Source organism: Solenopsis invicta, chromosome 14 (genome assembly GCF_016802725.1).
Source record: "Solenopsis invicta isolate M01_SB chromosome 14, UNIL_Sinv_3.0, whole genome shotgun sequence".
In the NCBI taxonomy this organism is placed as follows: Eukaryota; Metazoa; Arthropoda; class Insecta; order Hymenoptera; family Formicidae; genus Solenopsis; species Solenopsis invicta.
This window is the reverse complement of record NC_052677.1, coordinates 7,533,572-7,552,160: the sequence shown is the minus strand read 5'-3', so window position 1 is coordinate 7,552,160 and position 18,589 is coordinate 7,533,572. Positions and strand designations below refer to the sequence as shown.

The 18,589-nt window shown below is 30.9% G+C and overlaps 1 protein-coding gene across 4 annotated transcripts; it reads right to left on the bottom strand.

Moving 5' to 3' along the window:
* Positions 1 to 6,304: 6,304 nt before the first annotated feature.
* Positions 6,305 to 16,351, bottom strand: LOC105206407 (ralA-binding protein 1-A). Of its 4 annotated transcripts, XM_039457297.1 has the most exons (9): positions 16,050 to 16,351; positions 15,878 to 15,953; positions 9,882 to 10,086; positions 9,616 to 9,804; positions 9,406 to 9,486; positions 9,023 to 9,199; positions 8,099 to 8,258; positions 7,937 to 8,006; positions 7,620 to 7,848 (listed from the first exon to the last, which is right to left on the bottom strand). In XM_039457297.1, exons 4-9 carry the CDS (start codon positions 9,686 to 9,688, stop codon positions 7,828 to 7,830), a joined length of 582 nt encoding a protein of 193 aa, XP_039313231.1. In that variant the 5' UTR covers positions 9,689 to 9,804; positions 9,882 to 10,086; positions 15,878 to 15,953; positions 16,050 to 16,351; the 3' UTR covers positions 7,620 to 7,827. The 4 variants fall into 4 exon arrangements, with proteins under 4 accessions (XP_039313232.1, XP_039313231.1, XP_039313230.1 ...); XM_039457296.1 differs by having other exon boundaries at positions 15,878 to 16,351; XM_039457299.1 differs by lacking the exons at positions 7,620 to 7,848; positions 7,937 to 8,006 and adding an exon at positions 8,412 to 8,634 and having other exon boundaries at positions 8,136 to 8,258; positions 15,878 to 16,349.
* Positions 16,352 to 18,589: the final 2,238 nt, after the last annotated feature.

Below are 18,589 nucleotides of genomic sequence, written 5' to 3'. Positions count from 1 at the left end.
ATTGAAATACATTTATATTATTGAATTAAATGCATTATATCAGCAACTGAAATTACCTGTTCATATTCACTGTTCTATTGGTTAAGGTTTACTGATCTAAGCAGTATATATTCACTGTTCTATTAGTTAAGATATACTGATCTAAGCAGTACATATTACTATTTTTACTGTGTACAACAACTATTTTCAGCAGTCAGATATCACTGCTGGAAACAGTTACTGTAGTCAACTGATTTCATTAGCAGTATTGTACTAGTTTGCAGTGCTATACTTATAACTATGGTCATCAGTGACAATTCACTGATGTACAGTTATAATACACTGATTGACTTTAAGAGAGTATCTCACAAAAGGAAAGGAACAGAAGTGTCCCCGATTTTGACGAGTCTTTAATATATTGTAGTACAGATAAAAATAAAAAATACGTATTCTTTTACACGTATCCTAATACACTTTTAAGGGCAAAACACCCTTTTGAAAAAAATCGAGTTTTTTCCGAAACTGTAAAAGATAAAAAAAAAAGTTCTAATTGAAAGATTTTACTTATAAAAAAAAAATAAAAATTTTCAAAAAAGGTATGTGATGGAGAAAAAAGTAAAAAAATTAAAAAATAAGTTTTTATCACTGGTTATAAAATACTCTTCAAGCCATTCAACTTTCAATTAAAAAAAAAAATTTTTACATTTTTCCCACTACTTATCTTTTTTTGAAAATTTTTATTTTTTTATAAGCAAAACCTTTCGATTAGAACATTTTTTCTATCACCTAGTTTCGACGATATACGCTTCGAAAGAAGAAAACTTATTTCCTTCAAAGGGGTGTTTTACTAAAAGCGACATTGGGCACGTATAAAATATGTATCCCTTATTGTTACTGTACAACATATCAAAGTTTAGTCAAAATCGGAGGGGGACACTTCCATCCCTTTTTTTATCAAAGAAAATGGAAAAGATAGTCAAAAATTTTAACGAAAAGCTGTTCTTTAATCTCAATAAATCAAGTCAACTTGTTCGAGCACAAAAAGATTTTCTATCGATCAATAAAAAACAGAATGTTGTTTACAAAATTTCAAATTCCTATGTTGAACAGACTCACCGATTGCTAAAAACTAGAATTTTTGAACATAGAAATAACATTCAAAAACACACAAGCAATCACTCGGTTATTTCCGAGCATAGGATGCATCATAATATGACTTTAATTCGGATAATGCTGAGAGCCTTGATATTGAAAGTTCTCAGCAAAACATTAATTTCTGAAATGTTATTCATCAAACTGCAGAACAATATTTTAAATTTTTAGACTGACACCAAATTCCTACATAATGGATTTTTAGTTGTTTTAAATAAATTTAAAGACTGAGGTTAATGATTCCTAAGTCAATATATTTTAATACATGAACGTACGTTTCTGATAATGTTACAGAAAGAAAACAATAGATTTTAGTTTACCATTAGACTTAAGCCAATTTGCTCTGCGGACTCATTACGGTTTGGTCCTCTGAACTCATAAGTTATTGGCGTGAATTAATTATTGTTGCACAAGCTTTATTTAAATTATTTCTCAGTTAAGTAAAATAATATTAGTTGACAACGTGCGGACTCCTTAGGGTGAGTGATTCTACGATTTGGGAGATGGAAAGTTTTTAATCAGCTTCTTAAACTCAGTATTTAGTTTTAATACAGTGACCGTTAATTAATCCGCCTACAAAGGAAATGATTCACTGGCGTACCGATCAGCTGAAAATTGTTCTGATTTTCAAATCGGTAGATTGTCCGGCTAAAGAGCATCCAGTATAAGAGAAATAATGTAACGCTGTTTAGGAATAAAAAATTGCTTGCGGATGACTCGAAATTGATTCAAAACGTACTACGTTTTTATATAAAGATAATAAAATTGTTATTATTTTTAGGCACTAACAAGCGCGGTTACTCTTATTAGCCCCTTAAAACTCATTAATAATAATATGTTCAATAATATCACAAAATAATAAAGCTTTGCATTTTTGATAAACATTAATACTGAAAAATTTGATTTATTAATAAATGAGTAAAATAAAACAATAATAAGAATTGTATAGAAGATAACAAAATATAAAATCAATTTTTAAATATATTTAATGTTTTAAAATAGTATTTTCACTATAGTAGAATGATGATTTACGAAGTAACGTTCATTCGAATAACAAAGTAAATTTTACTTTCTTCAAACTTTGAAGAAAGAACTTTAACGATCACACGTACGTAAACACTAAATCATCTCAAATAAATAAACAATTGTTCGTGCAAAGACCATGTGCATCATCCGCGTGAATGTGTTAAAACCCAGACTAAAATTGATATAATTACGATAATAATTTATTTTTGCATTCTCTGTGCATATTTTCATAGAACTTTCTATCATTTTTTTGTCAAGTTTTATAATTTTTTCTTGTTGAATAAATGATGTAAAGATTTAAGCGCGTTCGCCATTTTGTAGTCTCAATTCACCAAAATTCGACTATTTTATACATAATAAAATCAATCGTTTGGCTTTCTTTATTAAAAAATAAAATAACAAATAAAATTTTAATGAAGATTAACATGAGTAAAAGAGCTGCGATAATTAGTGTCGAATGTGTAATAACAAATACAATTCTTCAATTTCTTGTTATTTAGATTATATTAAACAACAATATACGTTTTGACCTTTTTATTAACGGTCTTCATCAGTGTACAAATCGAATAATACGACAAGACGATCAATTTCATATCAAGAATTACAATTCTGTTCGGAGTCCAGACCTTTTCTTGTTACATAGCTCGCGTTCCTCATCTTCTAACAAAGACCAAAGAATTCTTTTACTGAAATATTTCTTTTGGAACATCTTGTACAAGGAGATCGTACTTGCATGACCGGGTTGCTGTCTTTTATGTAAAACAAGTAGTAGTCAATTGTAATAAAAGAAAAGTAAAAAAAAAGAAAAATTGAGAACAATAAAATGTAAAATGTAAGATAATGAATAAATTAGCATATAAGGCAATACGTAACGTAACTTGAATAGTTCTATTTGTAAAAATTTAGTATATGTAAATTAAATAAAATGTGAATAATTATTGTTAGTTAAGTAAATTATGTTATCATTATGTAACAAAATTAGATTCAATTGTTAAAAAGTAATAATTTTTTTCAAATATCTGCAACACCATTCTGTCCAAGTCCGTTATTAAAATCTACGGATCTAAAGAAATACTATAGTATATTTCACATGACTGATCTGTTATTACTAAATTTAAATATTCAAGCCAGAAAAGTAGTTAGGTGGGGGAAAGGAGGTTGTATAGGCGAAGATACGAATCAGAGAGGAGCTTTGTGTCACTTTGTTTATTAAGTTCTAGCATTTGGCTTTTAATATGTACCATTTCCAAAATGTTTCTTTTTGCCCATGATGCTTCTTTATTCGTATTTTAACGTTCTTCTAATCAAACTCGTGATTTTCATTTATTCTATGTTTTGTAATTACATATACAAATTAAATTTTTTGATATCCAAAAAGTATATCTATCTATACATATAAGGTGAGTTTTAATAGTTGTCCCCACGTTTTACCATAAGAGATGACTTATTAGCAAGGTTAAATTTTATAAATTTTCGTGACCTATATAAATCAAGTGAACTTGGAAATAATTGAAGAATAATGACATTACCAACCGTACAGCTAAACGGTTGGTAATGTCATCGTTCTTCAATTATCCCAGGACTTATTTTCAATTGTCACAAAAATTTGAGCATGCTGTAAAGTTTACAGTGTAAACATTAATAAAAAAAATTAACTTATAAATATAATCGTAGTTATATCCTAATAATTTATTAAATTATGTTATAATATAAATTTCTAAAATGTTTTAATAAAAGTTACAGATAAATTCTTAGGTGTATTACATTGTAAATGTAAATATATAATGAAAATATTATATGTTTGTTAATTTATATTTGTATTTGTTAATTATTATATGTATATTCACAGTTTTTCTTGATAAGTAAATTTATTTTATAATTATCTTCAATCGTTAACTTTGATGCTCGAAATATACGATGTATGATCAACGTATGATCAAGTGTTCTCATAAAATCTATCAGATGACTCTACTGCTTATTAATGTTTGAGCATTTATTTTATTTACATTATTATTACAACAATTATTAGTTTATAAACATTTATAATTAATGTTAGTTACATTTATAATTAATGTTAGTTACAAACATCAATAATTTCTTATGAAAAAGACGCACGGACTAGGAATTGTAATCTCTGTGATTATTGTAATCTTCTAAAATATTTTCTTGATCCATTGACCGTAGCACGAAAAAAACCACACAAGTTTATATTATAATGTTTACATGTTATTTGTGTAATATTTATGTGTATAGTTTTAAAAAAACCGCTTTTTTTAAATTGCTGAAAAAAAATCAGAAAAATTCCGATTTTTTTCCAAAAAATTGCTTTTTGCGAAAAATTGCTATTTTTGATATGTAAATGACATGCTACCCAATTTTATAATATTATTAAAGTAAGACACTTTGTAAAAATTAATATTGCGTTAATTTTTATATTTTATATTTGGAATAATGTATATCACTTGAGATTTAATAATTATCATAATTATTAAACAAATTGTTCTAAAAACAAATGTAATCCTAGCAATTAGTTTAAAGACTAATTTAAGTTAATATTTATATTAATTATTTGAAGAATTTTTTTAGAACATTAGTAATTATCAAGAAGCACATACGTATTATTTTATTTAATAAATACATTAATTCTGTTTCTATTTATTTTTGTGATTTGCTTTTTGTTTCCCTCGTATTCCTATTATCATAAATAAAAAGAAAAACTTTAACGACAGAAACTTAAAGATAAAAACTTAAAAACAGAAACTAACATTAGTAATTAACTTTATACCATTTTCTAGTTATTTTTCATTAACACAGATTTTTAACTCTAGTTCGCCATATCCTGATCCGGTGAAATCCTGAAGAGTATCCTCGTTATACAGTTTACTTCTTCCTGTGTATTGTTATAAATTTAATTATTTTAAATCATCCTTTTGTCCTGCTATTATTTTATGAGCATGAAATTTAGACTATATATTTTTTAAATTTTTGCAATACAAGCTTTAAAATATTAATTAGAATGAAAATGACAAGATGAAAAATCGAGTTGTCTCACGAATAGAAATATATGGCAAACTATGGACTCGAATATAAGTGTGGCGATTTAGAGTTAAGAAATCATATCATTAATGTTTCGTGGTATACGGAAGTTCACTCCATACACTATTTTTGTTTGGGTAAAAATGTTTATTATTTTGAATGAATTACAAAGAGGTTTCGGCCACGTCACACGAACTTATTGTATAATAATGAAAAAGATCTCTGTCTCTGTAAATATAATTATCGCACGAGACTCGGCTCGGTAACTATTGGCTTCTGAAAGCTTCTACTCTCGAAAACCTTTTTTCTCTCTGACTTGATCTCGGCAGGCGGCCGCTATATATACGAAAATCTGAAGCTGTGGAAAAACCAATCAGCTTTGCCGTGCTTTTCGAATGCAATTCGTCGGTAGGTCAACCGTACGCGATTATCGTTCGACATCGTCGCTCGGCGACGCTTCGTAGTGGGCCCACTATTATATTACATTTTTCGATTGCAACAATTAAACATTAACTTTGATACTGATGAGATACCATCATAGTATTATATAACACTTTTTGAATTTTTCCAATGAATTTTTCTACTCCTGAGGAAAAAATCAAAAAAATCTGCGCACCCGTTAAACAATATCATGTTGCAACAATGTTTTTGTAACGTTGCGTTGTAGCCATGCGACATTTTGCGTTTTGTCGCATAAACGTTTCAGTAACGTCCATGCAACCAGAAATGTCCTGATTCAATTACCTTACATATGCAACGTCACATTTTCAACATTCCTGCGACGTTTACAAAACTTGTATAAAACGTTAGAGAAACGTTACAGATGCACTTCCAGAAACGTTTCAGCAACGTCCAAGCAACCAGAAATGTCTCGATTCAATTACTTTACATATGTGACGTCACATTTCCAACATTCTTAAGACGTTTATGAAACTTGTATACAACGTTAAGGAAACGTTACAAATGTATTTCCAGAAACGTTTCTGTAAAGTCACAGGAACCAGAAATGATCCGTTTAACTTACGTTTAATTTGCGACGTTTTGTAACGTTAATTTATAACGTTTTTCTAATGTTAATTTAGGGATTATAAATGAACAAGTACACATAATATTTATTCATCTGAATTGAGATTTATTGCAATATTAAACACAAATACACATATTGATAGCGAATATTGACAGATAGAAATATGATCTTATTAAACGTCTCTCGCATATTATATAAATTCAACAATGACAGATTATTAAATTGTTACATTGCATATTACGTCAAACTATGTTTTGGTTTCCTCTTTTTTTGTTGGTCCTCTTTTAAATTTGTACGCCTAAAACTAACGCTTTAAATCGGCTATCGTCGTCAAACGTCATAACGAAATACAATAAAAAATATCTCGCAGAAATTCAAAACAGTCGATTATCGATTCTACTTGAACATGACAAATAGATACTTTGGAAAGAGATGGTTTTCAAGGTAAATCTACTCATGCTAAACGGATAATTACAAAGAAACAGCGCATCTATACATCATATATCAAAAAGATTTTTCGTAAAAAAGAACGTTTGCTGAGAATTACAACACGGTGCAACATTTTTATGAACATGAATTTGAAAAAAAAAGTGATTTGGTATGACTTCCTCTTCACTTTGATATAAGCGGAAATTTCTTAATGTGCATACATCTGTGTGTGTATGTGTGTCTATTTTTGTGTGTATATGTGTATTAGGAACAGTACGCTTTTCTTTCAATAGATAAATACAATATTGATAGATAGAAATATAATCTTGTTAAACGTCTCTTGCATAAATTTAATAATAATGACAGATTATTATGAAATTGTTAGATTGCATGTACAAAGTATGTTTTGGTTTCCTATTTTACTGTTTGTCCTCTTTTAAATTTGTACGCCTAAAACTAACGCTTTAAATCGGCTATCGTCAAACGTCATAACGAAATACAATAAAAGGATCTCGCTGAAATTTAAAACAGTCGATTATCGATTCTACTTGAACGTGACAAATAGATCCTTTGGAAAGAGATGGTTTTCAAGATAGATCTACTAATGCTAAACGGATAATTACAAAAAAACAGCGCATCTACACACCATATATTAAAAAGATTCTCCGTAAAAAAAGAACGTTTGCTGAGAATTGCAACACCGTGTAACAATAAATTATATTTTTATGACCGTAAATTTGTAAAAACAAGTAATTCGGTATGACTCACTCGTCACTTTAATATAAGCAAAAATTTCTTAATATACATGTATACGTATGTGTGTATATGTATGTATATTAAGAGCAGTACGCTTTTCTTTAAATACTTTCTAGTTTTTCACGTTTTACACCGCTAGAACATGCACTTGGTAATTTTCGAAATCCACCTTCTCTAAGTTGCCTTCGTCCATTTTCATTTTGAGTTCTCTCACTTTGGAACTAACGCCGCTCTTTCTATATATACCCTCGGTATAGAGACCATGCATCTCGATAATTGTGATCAATCGATCTACTACGAGTGGTACTTTGCCATCACCGCAGTCCAACTTGTATAAAGGTATACCAAATACTTTGCGTGAATTTGTTTGTCGCACTATATCGACACTTTCACATAGCACTTTTTGTGGCATGTCAACGTTTTTATTCCGGTTGTACTTTTGCCTAAAGAAAAAGATATTCAAATATTATCTCAAAATAATTTATTTAAATAAAATAAACCTGCTGTCTGTCATATCTTGTTTTAGCATACTTTAGCCATGCGGATACGTAGTTTTGCATCTGTTTGTCCGTTAAATTCGGAAAATGTTTTCGAGTAGCACCTACGCGTAAATGCAAAGAAAAATTATTAACTTTATTTATGTTTAATTATAATTTTGAGCTAAATAATTTATATATTTTTGAGAAATCTTACATTTTATTATCTCCATTATAATTAACATGTTTACTGCAAAGTTCCCTTTTTGCCCTTTCCACGAACATTTCATCCCTAATTTGTTTGTGAAAATTTTTTCCAATGAATTTTTTATTTGGTTTTGGGGTGAATCTCCACCTAGTAAATAAAAATACGTTTCCTGAAAAATACAACAAATACAATTAAATAGTTTATGCAAATTACAATATTAATATATTTTTAACAATCATAATTTGTAACAAGACCATTTAAGTATAATACACATATAATTACAGAAACGTCAAAATACGGTCAAAGCTGGATCTGTACTAACCAGCTGTTTTCTTTTGTTTGTATTAATCCTCATGAAGTATCATACTCTTGCAATTTTTTAAATTTTTTATACGGTTTTGTTGGAATAGACAAGTTATTACAATTTGGGTCTGTAAACATGACTGGTGCGTTTTCTTTTTTTTGTTCCAAAAATGTCTTTTGTTCTTCCAATAACTTCCTAATCACTATTGTATTTTCCAAAATCTTGATAATATTCTGACTGTCTAAATTATATTATTATTCATTAAGTAATAATTAAATCTTGACGTTTTGTATATAATACAATTAAAGACAAGATAGGCTTATATATGATCAGAATCTTGGCATTAAAATAATATTCATCATTTTATTCTTTCGTACTGTGTACTGTCGTTACTTGCAGTTTGAAGCACACATCTCATAGTATTGATGATAAAATTGAGTGGTCACTTTTATTTATTATTAATGTTAACATAGCATCTTTTAAATTTCTCCCACTTCGGAAAATCACAAAGAATATTATTTCAGCGCCAAGAGCCTGATTGTGTATAGGCCTATTTTGTTCTTAATTGTATTATATGTTATTATATACAAATGTTTAAATAACAAAATAGTAATAAATATTAAAAATACCTGATGGTAAATCTTCAAATAAAATGTTGTGTACGAAATTTGGTGTAAACATGGTTTCCTGTGATGCATTCCCAATCCTATGATAGGATTCAAGATCCTCATTGTCATTTAAACAATCCAAATTGTTAGTTTCAATCTCGTTCGGACTTTGATTTTCTTTATCGTTATCGTGAAAGTCTACATAAATAATAAATTAATAACTACATATATTAATACACTCATGTATCTAAACAATAGAATTATATAAGATAGATCAAAGACGAGCCGTTTATACTTTATTCTTAAATATTTTTAATTAAATACATTTATTTTATTCTTAACGTACGTCTTTGACCTTTTATATAATTCTATTTATAACTACACATACATTATGATATACTAACCATTATCATTTATTGTCTTGTCAGTTGGAGCAATGTTTGTATCATTCTTCGGAAATACATTTCCACGATCTATTGCGGAATCTAAAAAATAAAGTAAGTTATAATAAAATAAGTTATAATCTCAGTAATGTCGACTCAATTATTCGAAGCTGTAGATCATGAGTAGCTTGGGTCTCCACGTGCCATTAAAATCGAGCTTTACTAACATACCACATAGTGTTAGAAGTTTTGGAGGAGGTGTCATTCGTTGGCTTTCAGAATTGTCACTAAGCTCAGTGGTCATATAATCATCTAGGTTTTTTCTTTTTGGTTTCCTTCTTTTTTGAACTTCTGGAACGGATATATCAGTATCGGTTTGAGTTTTTTTAATTGCAAATTCCAAAGCAGACTTGTATGTATCTGTAAATTAAAATTATTCTATAACCTAAGAAATATCTTTCTGAACTAAAAATAATATTAAAGGCAATAAATATTACCAGTTTGAAGTAATATAGTTTTAATTTTATATATTTTCCAAGAACTTTTTGGGACTGCACATTTTTTTATAGCTTTCCGAGGATTTTTGTCAGGCCATTTGCACGTTATTTCATTGTTGATAATTGTGATCCATATTGTTGGTATTACCTCGATAGCAGCTGATTCTTCCAAATTATCGAAAAATTCGACCACAGACCAAAGAACCTGAAACATAATACATTTTATTTGTAATTACGATGAGTAAAAATACAAGATCCCAAGGAACACACAAAAGTCAGAAGAATATCAAAATGACTTTATTTTGATTCTTAACATCAATAAAGTCAACTTTTCTAACCAAAATCATCATTTTCACTTTATATTAACTTTAATGTATTCCTTGTGTTAGTGTAGAATGTGAAAGTACTCTTACTTTACTAAGTATTTTATTATTGTGTATGGATTAATGGGATAATTAGAAAGGCATCTTGGTGCGGAAATTGTAAACATTTTGCTTCAATATCATTAATATTGATAATATATGTAGTGTCAGAAATATTTCGCATCAGTTGTACATGAAATAGCTTTGAAGAGCAAGGTGAATTAAAAAACGTTGTTGATTCTGTGAACTTCCTTCCACTTACAAAAATTTCGAGTGTGTTTCTATTTTGGCAAATACTTTCTATGCATAATACAGACTTGTCCTTTATCATGACACAATTATCTTTATTTCCTATGGTAACTTCATATTTCTCAGTATCTACTTTCTTATAGTGTATGAAATGTCCTCTATCCGTAACTTGTGTTTTAAATTCATGATATAAAATCGGATAAAGCTTTTCGTCTTGTTTCTTTATTTCATCTTCTTCTTTCAGTCTATTACAAATTTGTTGTAGGGGATGTTTTGTCGTTTGAATTCTTTTTTTAATTTCGTACAAATAATTTTCATATTTGAAGCAGCTGAATGTATCGAGAGGGCCATGCAGCAAGCAGTCTGCAGGTAAATGGATAAGGCCATGCACATTATGATTGACATGCTCTTCACCATAAAGTACAGAATATTTTTCAATAAAATAGTGAAGGAGTTATAATGCATAATCATTGTATACAGAGTACAATGCAGGGCTACATAAAATGCGAATAGCGCATGATAAAGTCATGAAATGTGTGTACATATTCTTGTTTCCCATATTTTGTAAAACAATCGGTCCAATGTACAACAAAAATTGTCTATGTTCAGTGGCTTTAAAATATTCGATGTCATCCAAGCTTCTTGGCAAGCGAGCAAAGTCTTTAGGTACATAATTCTTTAAAAACAATATCTGATCATTAATGACTTTCTTCTCATAGTCAGTCAAGCAAACGTTCTTTTTTCCTCGTATCCAAAACATTATCATTCGTTTCATCACACCGAGAAATACTAAATGCATGCCATCAAGGGGTACTTGCGAAACCAATCCGATGTTAATGTTTTCGAAAGGACTTGTACCTTTATAAAATTCGTCGTCTATTTTGGATTTGAAAGTTTCATCTGTCCTTAATTCAGCATTGGTTTCTAGCAAAGCTACCCTGTTATTAATAAAGTTACCTTCTTGAGTGCACTTAGTACAGCTGTAAAATCCTGTATGACCTTTCGTACATAAAACAAACGATTTTGCAGGAGCATCGCAAAGTAGTTTACTGGCCTTTAGTTTTACAACTTTATTGTATATGTTAAATCCATTGTCTTGTAAATGTTTAAACTCTGTAATAAAATTATTTAAATATTGATTTACATCAGCTGGTTTTTTGTACCCATGATAAATTCCAACTGCAAAAGGCTTTGATGCATTTTTACTCACTGAGTTTACATCTACAGATATAAGTATTGGCCAAAATTGACTTTTTGAACTGTGCGAAATTGGTAATCCGTCAATGTTTATATTAATAGGTAACACTACTTCTGTATTTTGATTTATAAAATTTTGCATGTAAATATTACTGAAAATAAATTTACGTAATGTAGTCTCTATGCCAATGTGACAATATGATCCGAGAGGGACACTTATAATTTTATACGGGCATGAATTTGGCGTTTTTAAAAGAGTACGCGAGTCTACAGGAAACTTTGGATATGGTACTCGTAAAATTTGCAACAAGTCGTTAATAGCTTGTTGACTTAATAAATGTCTATATTTGAGAAACCATTGTTTCATAGAATCAAGTACAAAATCCTCAGTAGAAACTTCTTCAGATTCTCTAAATGTATATGAACAATTAAAGTCATCCACCTTTTCTGTATACACTGTGTTCACATTATGTTCTGCAATAACTGGAAATACTAATGAAGACTGATTTTCTGTCTGTACAAATTGGTTATTGCTTTGTTTTTGCACAGGTTTTAGTGCACTTGTCTGTTTTTTATACATAGATATTTTATGTAAATGTTCATTATCTTCTAAAACTTGGATTAGTTCTTTTCTAACAATTCGACGCATGTGTCTTTTGGTCATAAACTTTTTTATTTTGCCCATTTAATATTGTGTATATTTATTTATTAAGGTAGGGAAATCAGGAATTTTTGATGGAAATCGGAGTTGTGATTAAAGGATGGGAATGACCTACAAAAAATAACATGTAACCGTAATCTTTTTTGTAAAAAGCAATTAGAGTTATTCGTTACTGATTTAAAAAAGTAACGCGTTACCATTACTTTTTGGTAATGCTAAAGTTGTTAAATTTTAAACTTACATAATTTAACTCTTAACCCTGGTAAAAATTACAAACAGAAGCTGACAAAAACAGATGACAAGATTTCTATCTGTTTCTAACTGCAAACTATCTGTTATATCTGCAAATATAACATGCGGATAGAAAATCCGCATTTCCAGAAGTAGATCCTATCCGTTTCCGTCTGCATCTTGTCCCTAATCACATTTCATCAGTATCTCTATTATGCAATTGCGTACAGAAGTTTTGTTTGTTTCTGTCCTCATCCTATACGTACCCAGATTAAATAATCATTTTCTTATAAAAATGAATGAAGAAAATATATATAAGTTTTTCTCCCTCGATTTTAGATTTTTTTTTCAAATATGTCGTATGTTTTCATATTTTATCATACACAGCATTTAGTATTATACTTTCTTAGAATATCTCATAAAATTTATTTCACAATCCTCGAATTTTTTTATTCGTTTATAAAAAAAACTATAATTTTTTTTATCTAATTGTAATTTTATTACAAAATTTGCAGATTTAAAATCCTATAAAATTACGATAAATTATAGATAAAAATTAAAAAATATTTTGAAAAATAAGTACAAAAAAACAATTTTGTATCGTGTTTTCTGGTTTTCTCATTTTAATTTTCCAAATTATATCTTTTTAAATTTTCATCTATAACTTACCGTAATTTTATGGAATTTTTTAAGATTTGCAAATCTTAAGAACCGTGAAATCACAGAACTGGATAAAAAAATCTAATCTTTCTTTGTAAGCAAAAATAAAAATATGAGGAAATAAATTGTATAAGACATAAAAATGCTGTGTATAAAAAAACACGATTTAAGTATATTATGTAAAAGGAGAAAATCTAAAAAAATAGAAGAAAAATGTAGAAAAATTAATTTTTTCTTAATTTTTTTTAAGTGACAATTTTTTATAAGCAAATAAAAAATCTGAAAAAATTTATAATATATTGTATATGAGACTATCTGAGAACGTATTAAATATGTGTATGATAAAATATAAAAAAATATTATACAAAGAGAAAATCTAACTTATGAGAAGAAAAACTACTAGTAAAACTATATTTTTATTGCATTTTATGAGTGAGAAAATGATCATTGTATGATTAAATATAATATGTTATCTTTGATTTTAATATTTTGATTTTTTTCTGATATTTTCTGATTTTTATTTGCATTCATCAATTAAAATTGTCAATGAAGTCATGCGATTGTAGCCAACAAATCGCAGCAAAGAGCTTCTGCGCATGCATTTCGATGGTACATGGTTCTTCATGCCGTAACGGTCATCCTGACTCGTCATTGTAACAGTGCAGTGTAGTTGAGTCAATTGAGTGTAGTGGTCATGGTCAGTGGTAGTGGTGTAATACTTTGCAAGTGCCATGTTCTTATATGTAATATTAATTTAAAAATGCTATTAATTTTGCTATTAATTTTTGCTATTAATTTTAAAATGTTTCTCTTATTATGTCATTTTATATACGAAGTCTACTATTATTTCCTTTAATTCGTAAATAAATTGCTAATGTTAACAATTTGTGTCTATTTTTATAAGCATCCCTTTGGTTATTTAAACAGTACTCAATCAAGATTAATTTATATACTGTTAATCTAACTTGAAGTGGTAATATATCGACTTTGAATTCATTCAATATTTAGAGCAATTTAATAAGATCACACTCTTCTTTAATTTTTATGATATCATCTTCGATGAAATCGAAGTAAGTTCTGCAACAATTATTTCCATGATTCAGATTAAATTATTATATACAATTATTATGTCAATAAGTTACTTACTTAGCTAAGCTAGCCTCTCTCTCTCTTTTTCTAAGTTAATTATAATTAATATCATAAACCAAACATCAATGATGGAAAATAATAACAATCAATAATCACAAACGTTGGACATGTCGGTATAAAACGTTGATTTTTATCAAAATAATGATTGTTTAATAGTTTGTTCAATATTAATCAAATCACATTATAAAATCAAAAACTGTATTTTTCGTTTGAAAGTGAGAAAATTTCTGTCACTCGTATAAAATGTTAAAAGATTTCCCATATACGACAAGACTCATTATCATTTTGCCCTTCCCTCTAGGAGTTGAAAAGACTGTCCCTCCTGCGAGTTCAATAGAATAGTAACGCGGTTGAAGGTGTAACTCAAGAACCGCCAGCTTATAGAACTATGTCGTACGGTTCTGTGACAATATTTTCAATATCTATGACAATTCTCATTACAAATTTTCTCATGGACATCGGTAGCGACCGTAAGTATTGTCATAGAACTGTACGACATAATTCTCTCCTTTATCTCCGATAACTGATGAACTAACTAGTCATGGAATATATGGGAAATCTTTTGACATCTTATATGAGTGACAGATCATCTCGTTTTCAAACAAAAAATACACAATATTTGAGAGAGAGAGAGAGAGAGAGAAAAAGAAAGAGAGAGAGAAAGAGAAAGCGGAAAAAGAGAAGAGAGAGGAAAGAGCGGTGAGAGAGGAGAGAGAATACGGAGAGAAAGATGTGATTCGGTCTATCTTAGAGAGCGGAGAGAACGGAGAGAGCGGAGAGAAAGGAGAGGGGGAGAGAGAGAGAGAGAGAGAGGGAAAATATACAGAGAGAAAAATGTGATTCAGTCAATCTTAGAGAGCGGAGAGCGGAGAGAGAGGGGAGAGAGAGAGAGAGAGAGAGAGAGAGAGAGAGAGAGAAAGAGAATATACGGAGAGAAAAATGTGATTCAGTCAATCTTAGAGAGCGGAGAGAGCGGGGAGAGAAAGAGAGAGAGAGAGAGAGAATATACGGAGAGAAAAATGTGATTCAGTCAATCTTAGAGAGCGGAGAGAGCGGGGAGAGAAAGAGAGAGAGAGAGAGAGAATACGGATAGAAAGATGTGATTTAGTTAATCTTAGAGAGCAGAGAGCGGTGAGAGAGGAGAGAGAATACGGAGAGAAAGATGTGATTCAGTCTATCTTAGACAGCGGAGAGAGCGGAGAGAAAGGAGAGGGGGAGAAAAGGGGAGAGAGAGAGAATACGGGTAGAAAGATGTGATTTAGTTAATCTTAGAGAGCAGAGAGCGGAGAGAGAGGAGAGAGAGAGAGAGAGAGAGACAGAGAGACACAGACAGACAGAGAGAGAGAGAGAGAGAGAGAGAGAGAAAATACGGATAGAAAGATGTGATTTAGTTAATCTTAGAGAGCAGAGAGCGGAGAGAGAGGAGAAAGAGAGAGAGAATACGGAGAGAAAGATGTGATTCAGTCAATCTTCAGACGAATACTAACCTTAAGGCCACAAGGCTCCAAAACTCGTAAAAAAATTCGTATCTTGAAATATGTCTCCAAGCTCCAGCTTCCTTCCCTGACAACCACTCGATTATTATCTCGAAGTCCGAGCTCCGGCTTCTCTGGCAGCCAGAGCTCGGACTTCGATTTGAAACCACAGTCAACCACTCACTTCTCCTTCCGGAATTGCGTGCACGCACAAAATAAAAAAAATGCAAAAGAAGAATCAGAAACGGAAAAACCGGGCCACGTCCACCCGCCGTTAGAAACAGAGAGAAAAGAAAGATTTAGAAAATAAAACACGGGAGCCCGCGTCCGTGTCGCCAGATCCCCGCTGGCCGGTCGAGCGCTCCTTCAGCGCCTTCACACCGTGTCCCATGGAGTGCGTTCAGAATGAACGTCCATTGCAGGTGCGCACAGATATTTTATCTTTGTTATTTACCGAATGTTAAACAAGGATAAAAATGATGTCTGGGTGCACTTAGACATTTATTCTGAACGCAGCCATGCAGACTCGCTACAAAGCGCGTTTATTTAAACAATATCATTTTTCTATATATAATTCTCTCATGCAAAAGATGATGCTGCATGCACTTATATAGTGCGGTCAAAGTCTTGCTACAAATGATTTGGAAGCATATGATTAACCAATCAGAGTAAAGAATTTTACAAATTGACCAATCAATGCTTCAAAGCATTATTTGCAGCATTATCGTGACCGTATCCTTAAACGCATGCAGATGATGCACATTAACGCGGGGTGTAAGATGTTTCAAAATTAATGTTTCAAACGAAACCTTTACATTACGTCGCAAATTAACGTTTCAGAAATGTCGCATTTGCTACGTTGTTGCGGCGTTTTTGAATGTGTAAAAGTTAACGTTTCAAAGGAAACATTGAAGAAACGTAGCAAACTGAATGTTTCAGAAATATTGTACGTGTAACGTTGAGGCAATGTTTTTAAAGTTATAAAAAAAACATTTTATATAAAACATTACTGTCATGTCACAAAATGTTTCTTTTGTAACGTTCCAAAGGGTCACATTTAAGGTAAAAATGTAATATTTTTGACACGTTCCATGGACTAACACAAATAGAACGTTACTTTTAAACGTATATAAAATCTGTTATTTAACCTATACATACAAAACGTTACAAATTTGCTAAATTAGAGCGAAAACGTAACGTTCCCTGAAGGTTTCATGTTTAGCGGGCAGTGGCATAGTAAGGGATTACAGCGCCTGGAACGCGGGGCGGTTCTCTCCTCTGTTGGAACTCTCTAACTCGTTATGACAATTCGGTATCGTTACAGTATTGTTGCGCAGATATTATACGTGATAGAAAAGCTGCGCAACGCAGCCTTTTGTCGTTATGAACACATAACGACAACATAACGAGTTAGAGAATCGCACTGTCTCTTCTTTACTACATTAATAGAAACTAATTATTTTTTCCAATTTATTAAGTAATACCTTTATTTTACATTTTATTTCTTCTTTTTAATGTACAATGTTCTAGCAATTAAACATTTAAACAATAAATATAAATATTCTTTTAAATTTTAAACACATTAAAAATTTTCAATAAATTAATTTTTTAAAAGGAACTACAATTGTTTTTAATATTAGGAGTATAAATAAGTTTCCGCCGTTTCACAAAAAATGGCGCCACTAGTATGTTATGGTTGAAATTGTCTGTTGTAAAACGTTATATCGTAAGGTTAGACATCTGGCAACAACATAACCTTAAAATATTAGCGATTTTGTATCAGCATCATATATCTTTTTTCGTGCGAAAATATCGAGTTTTGAGCCGAATAAGCGTCATTTGCGGGAGCTTTTGATTTACTTCTTTAATTTGAAGAAATCTGCAGCCAAGGCGCATCGATTACTTGTAGAAGCATATGATGAGACTGCCTTAAGTGAGAGAAGTTGCCGTGAGTGGTTTCACAAGTTTAAGAACGGTGAATTTGACATCGAAGACAAAGAACGTAGTGGAAGGCCGAAAGTGTACGAAGACGCGGAATTGGAAACATTATTAGATGAAGATTCGTGCCAAACGCAAGAAGCACTTGCACTTACATTAGACGTGACTGAACCAGCAATTTCACATCGCTTAAAATCATTGGGAATGATTCAAAAACAAGGAAACTGGGTTCCATATGAACTGAAGCCGAGAAACGTTGAACGCCGATTTTTCACATGTGAAATACTGCTTGCCAGTCATAAACGAAAGGGTTTTTTTGCATCGTATAGTCACTGGTGATGAAAAATGGATCCACTACGATAACCCAAAGAAGAAGAAATCATGGGGACCACCTGGCCATGCTTCAACATCAACAGCCAAGCCGAACATTCATGGAAAAAAGCTCATGTTGTGTATTTGGTGGGATCAGCTTGGTGTGGTGTATTATGAGTTGCTCAAACCGAATGAAACCATTACTGGGGCTCTCTACTGAACACAATTGATGAGATTGAGCCGAGTACTCAAGGAAAAACGTGCCCACTACTACTCCAGACACGACAAAGTTATTCTTCTGCATGATAATGCTCGTCCACATGTTGCGGCGCCGGTCAAAACCTACCTGGAACACTCAATTAGGAAGTTTTACCCCAGCCGCCGTTCACCAGACATTGCTCCTTCTGATTACTACCTGTTTCGATCGATGGCGCATGGCCTGTCTGAGCAACACTTCACATCATATGAAGATAC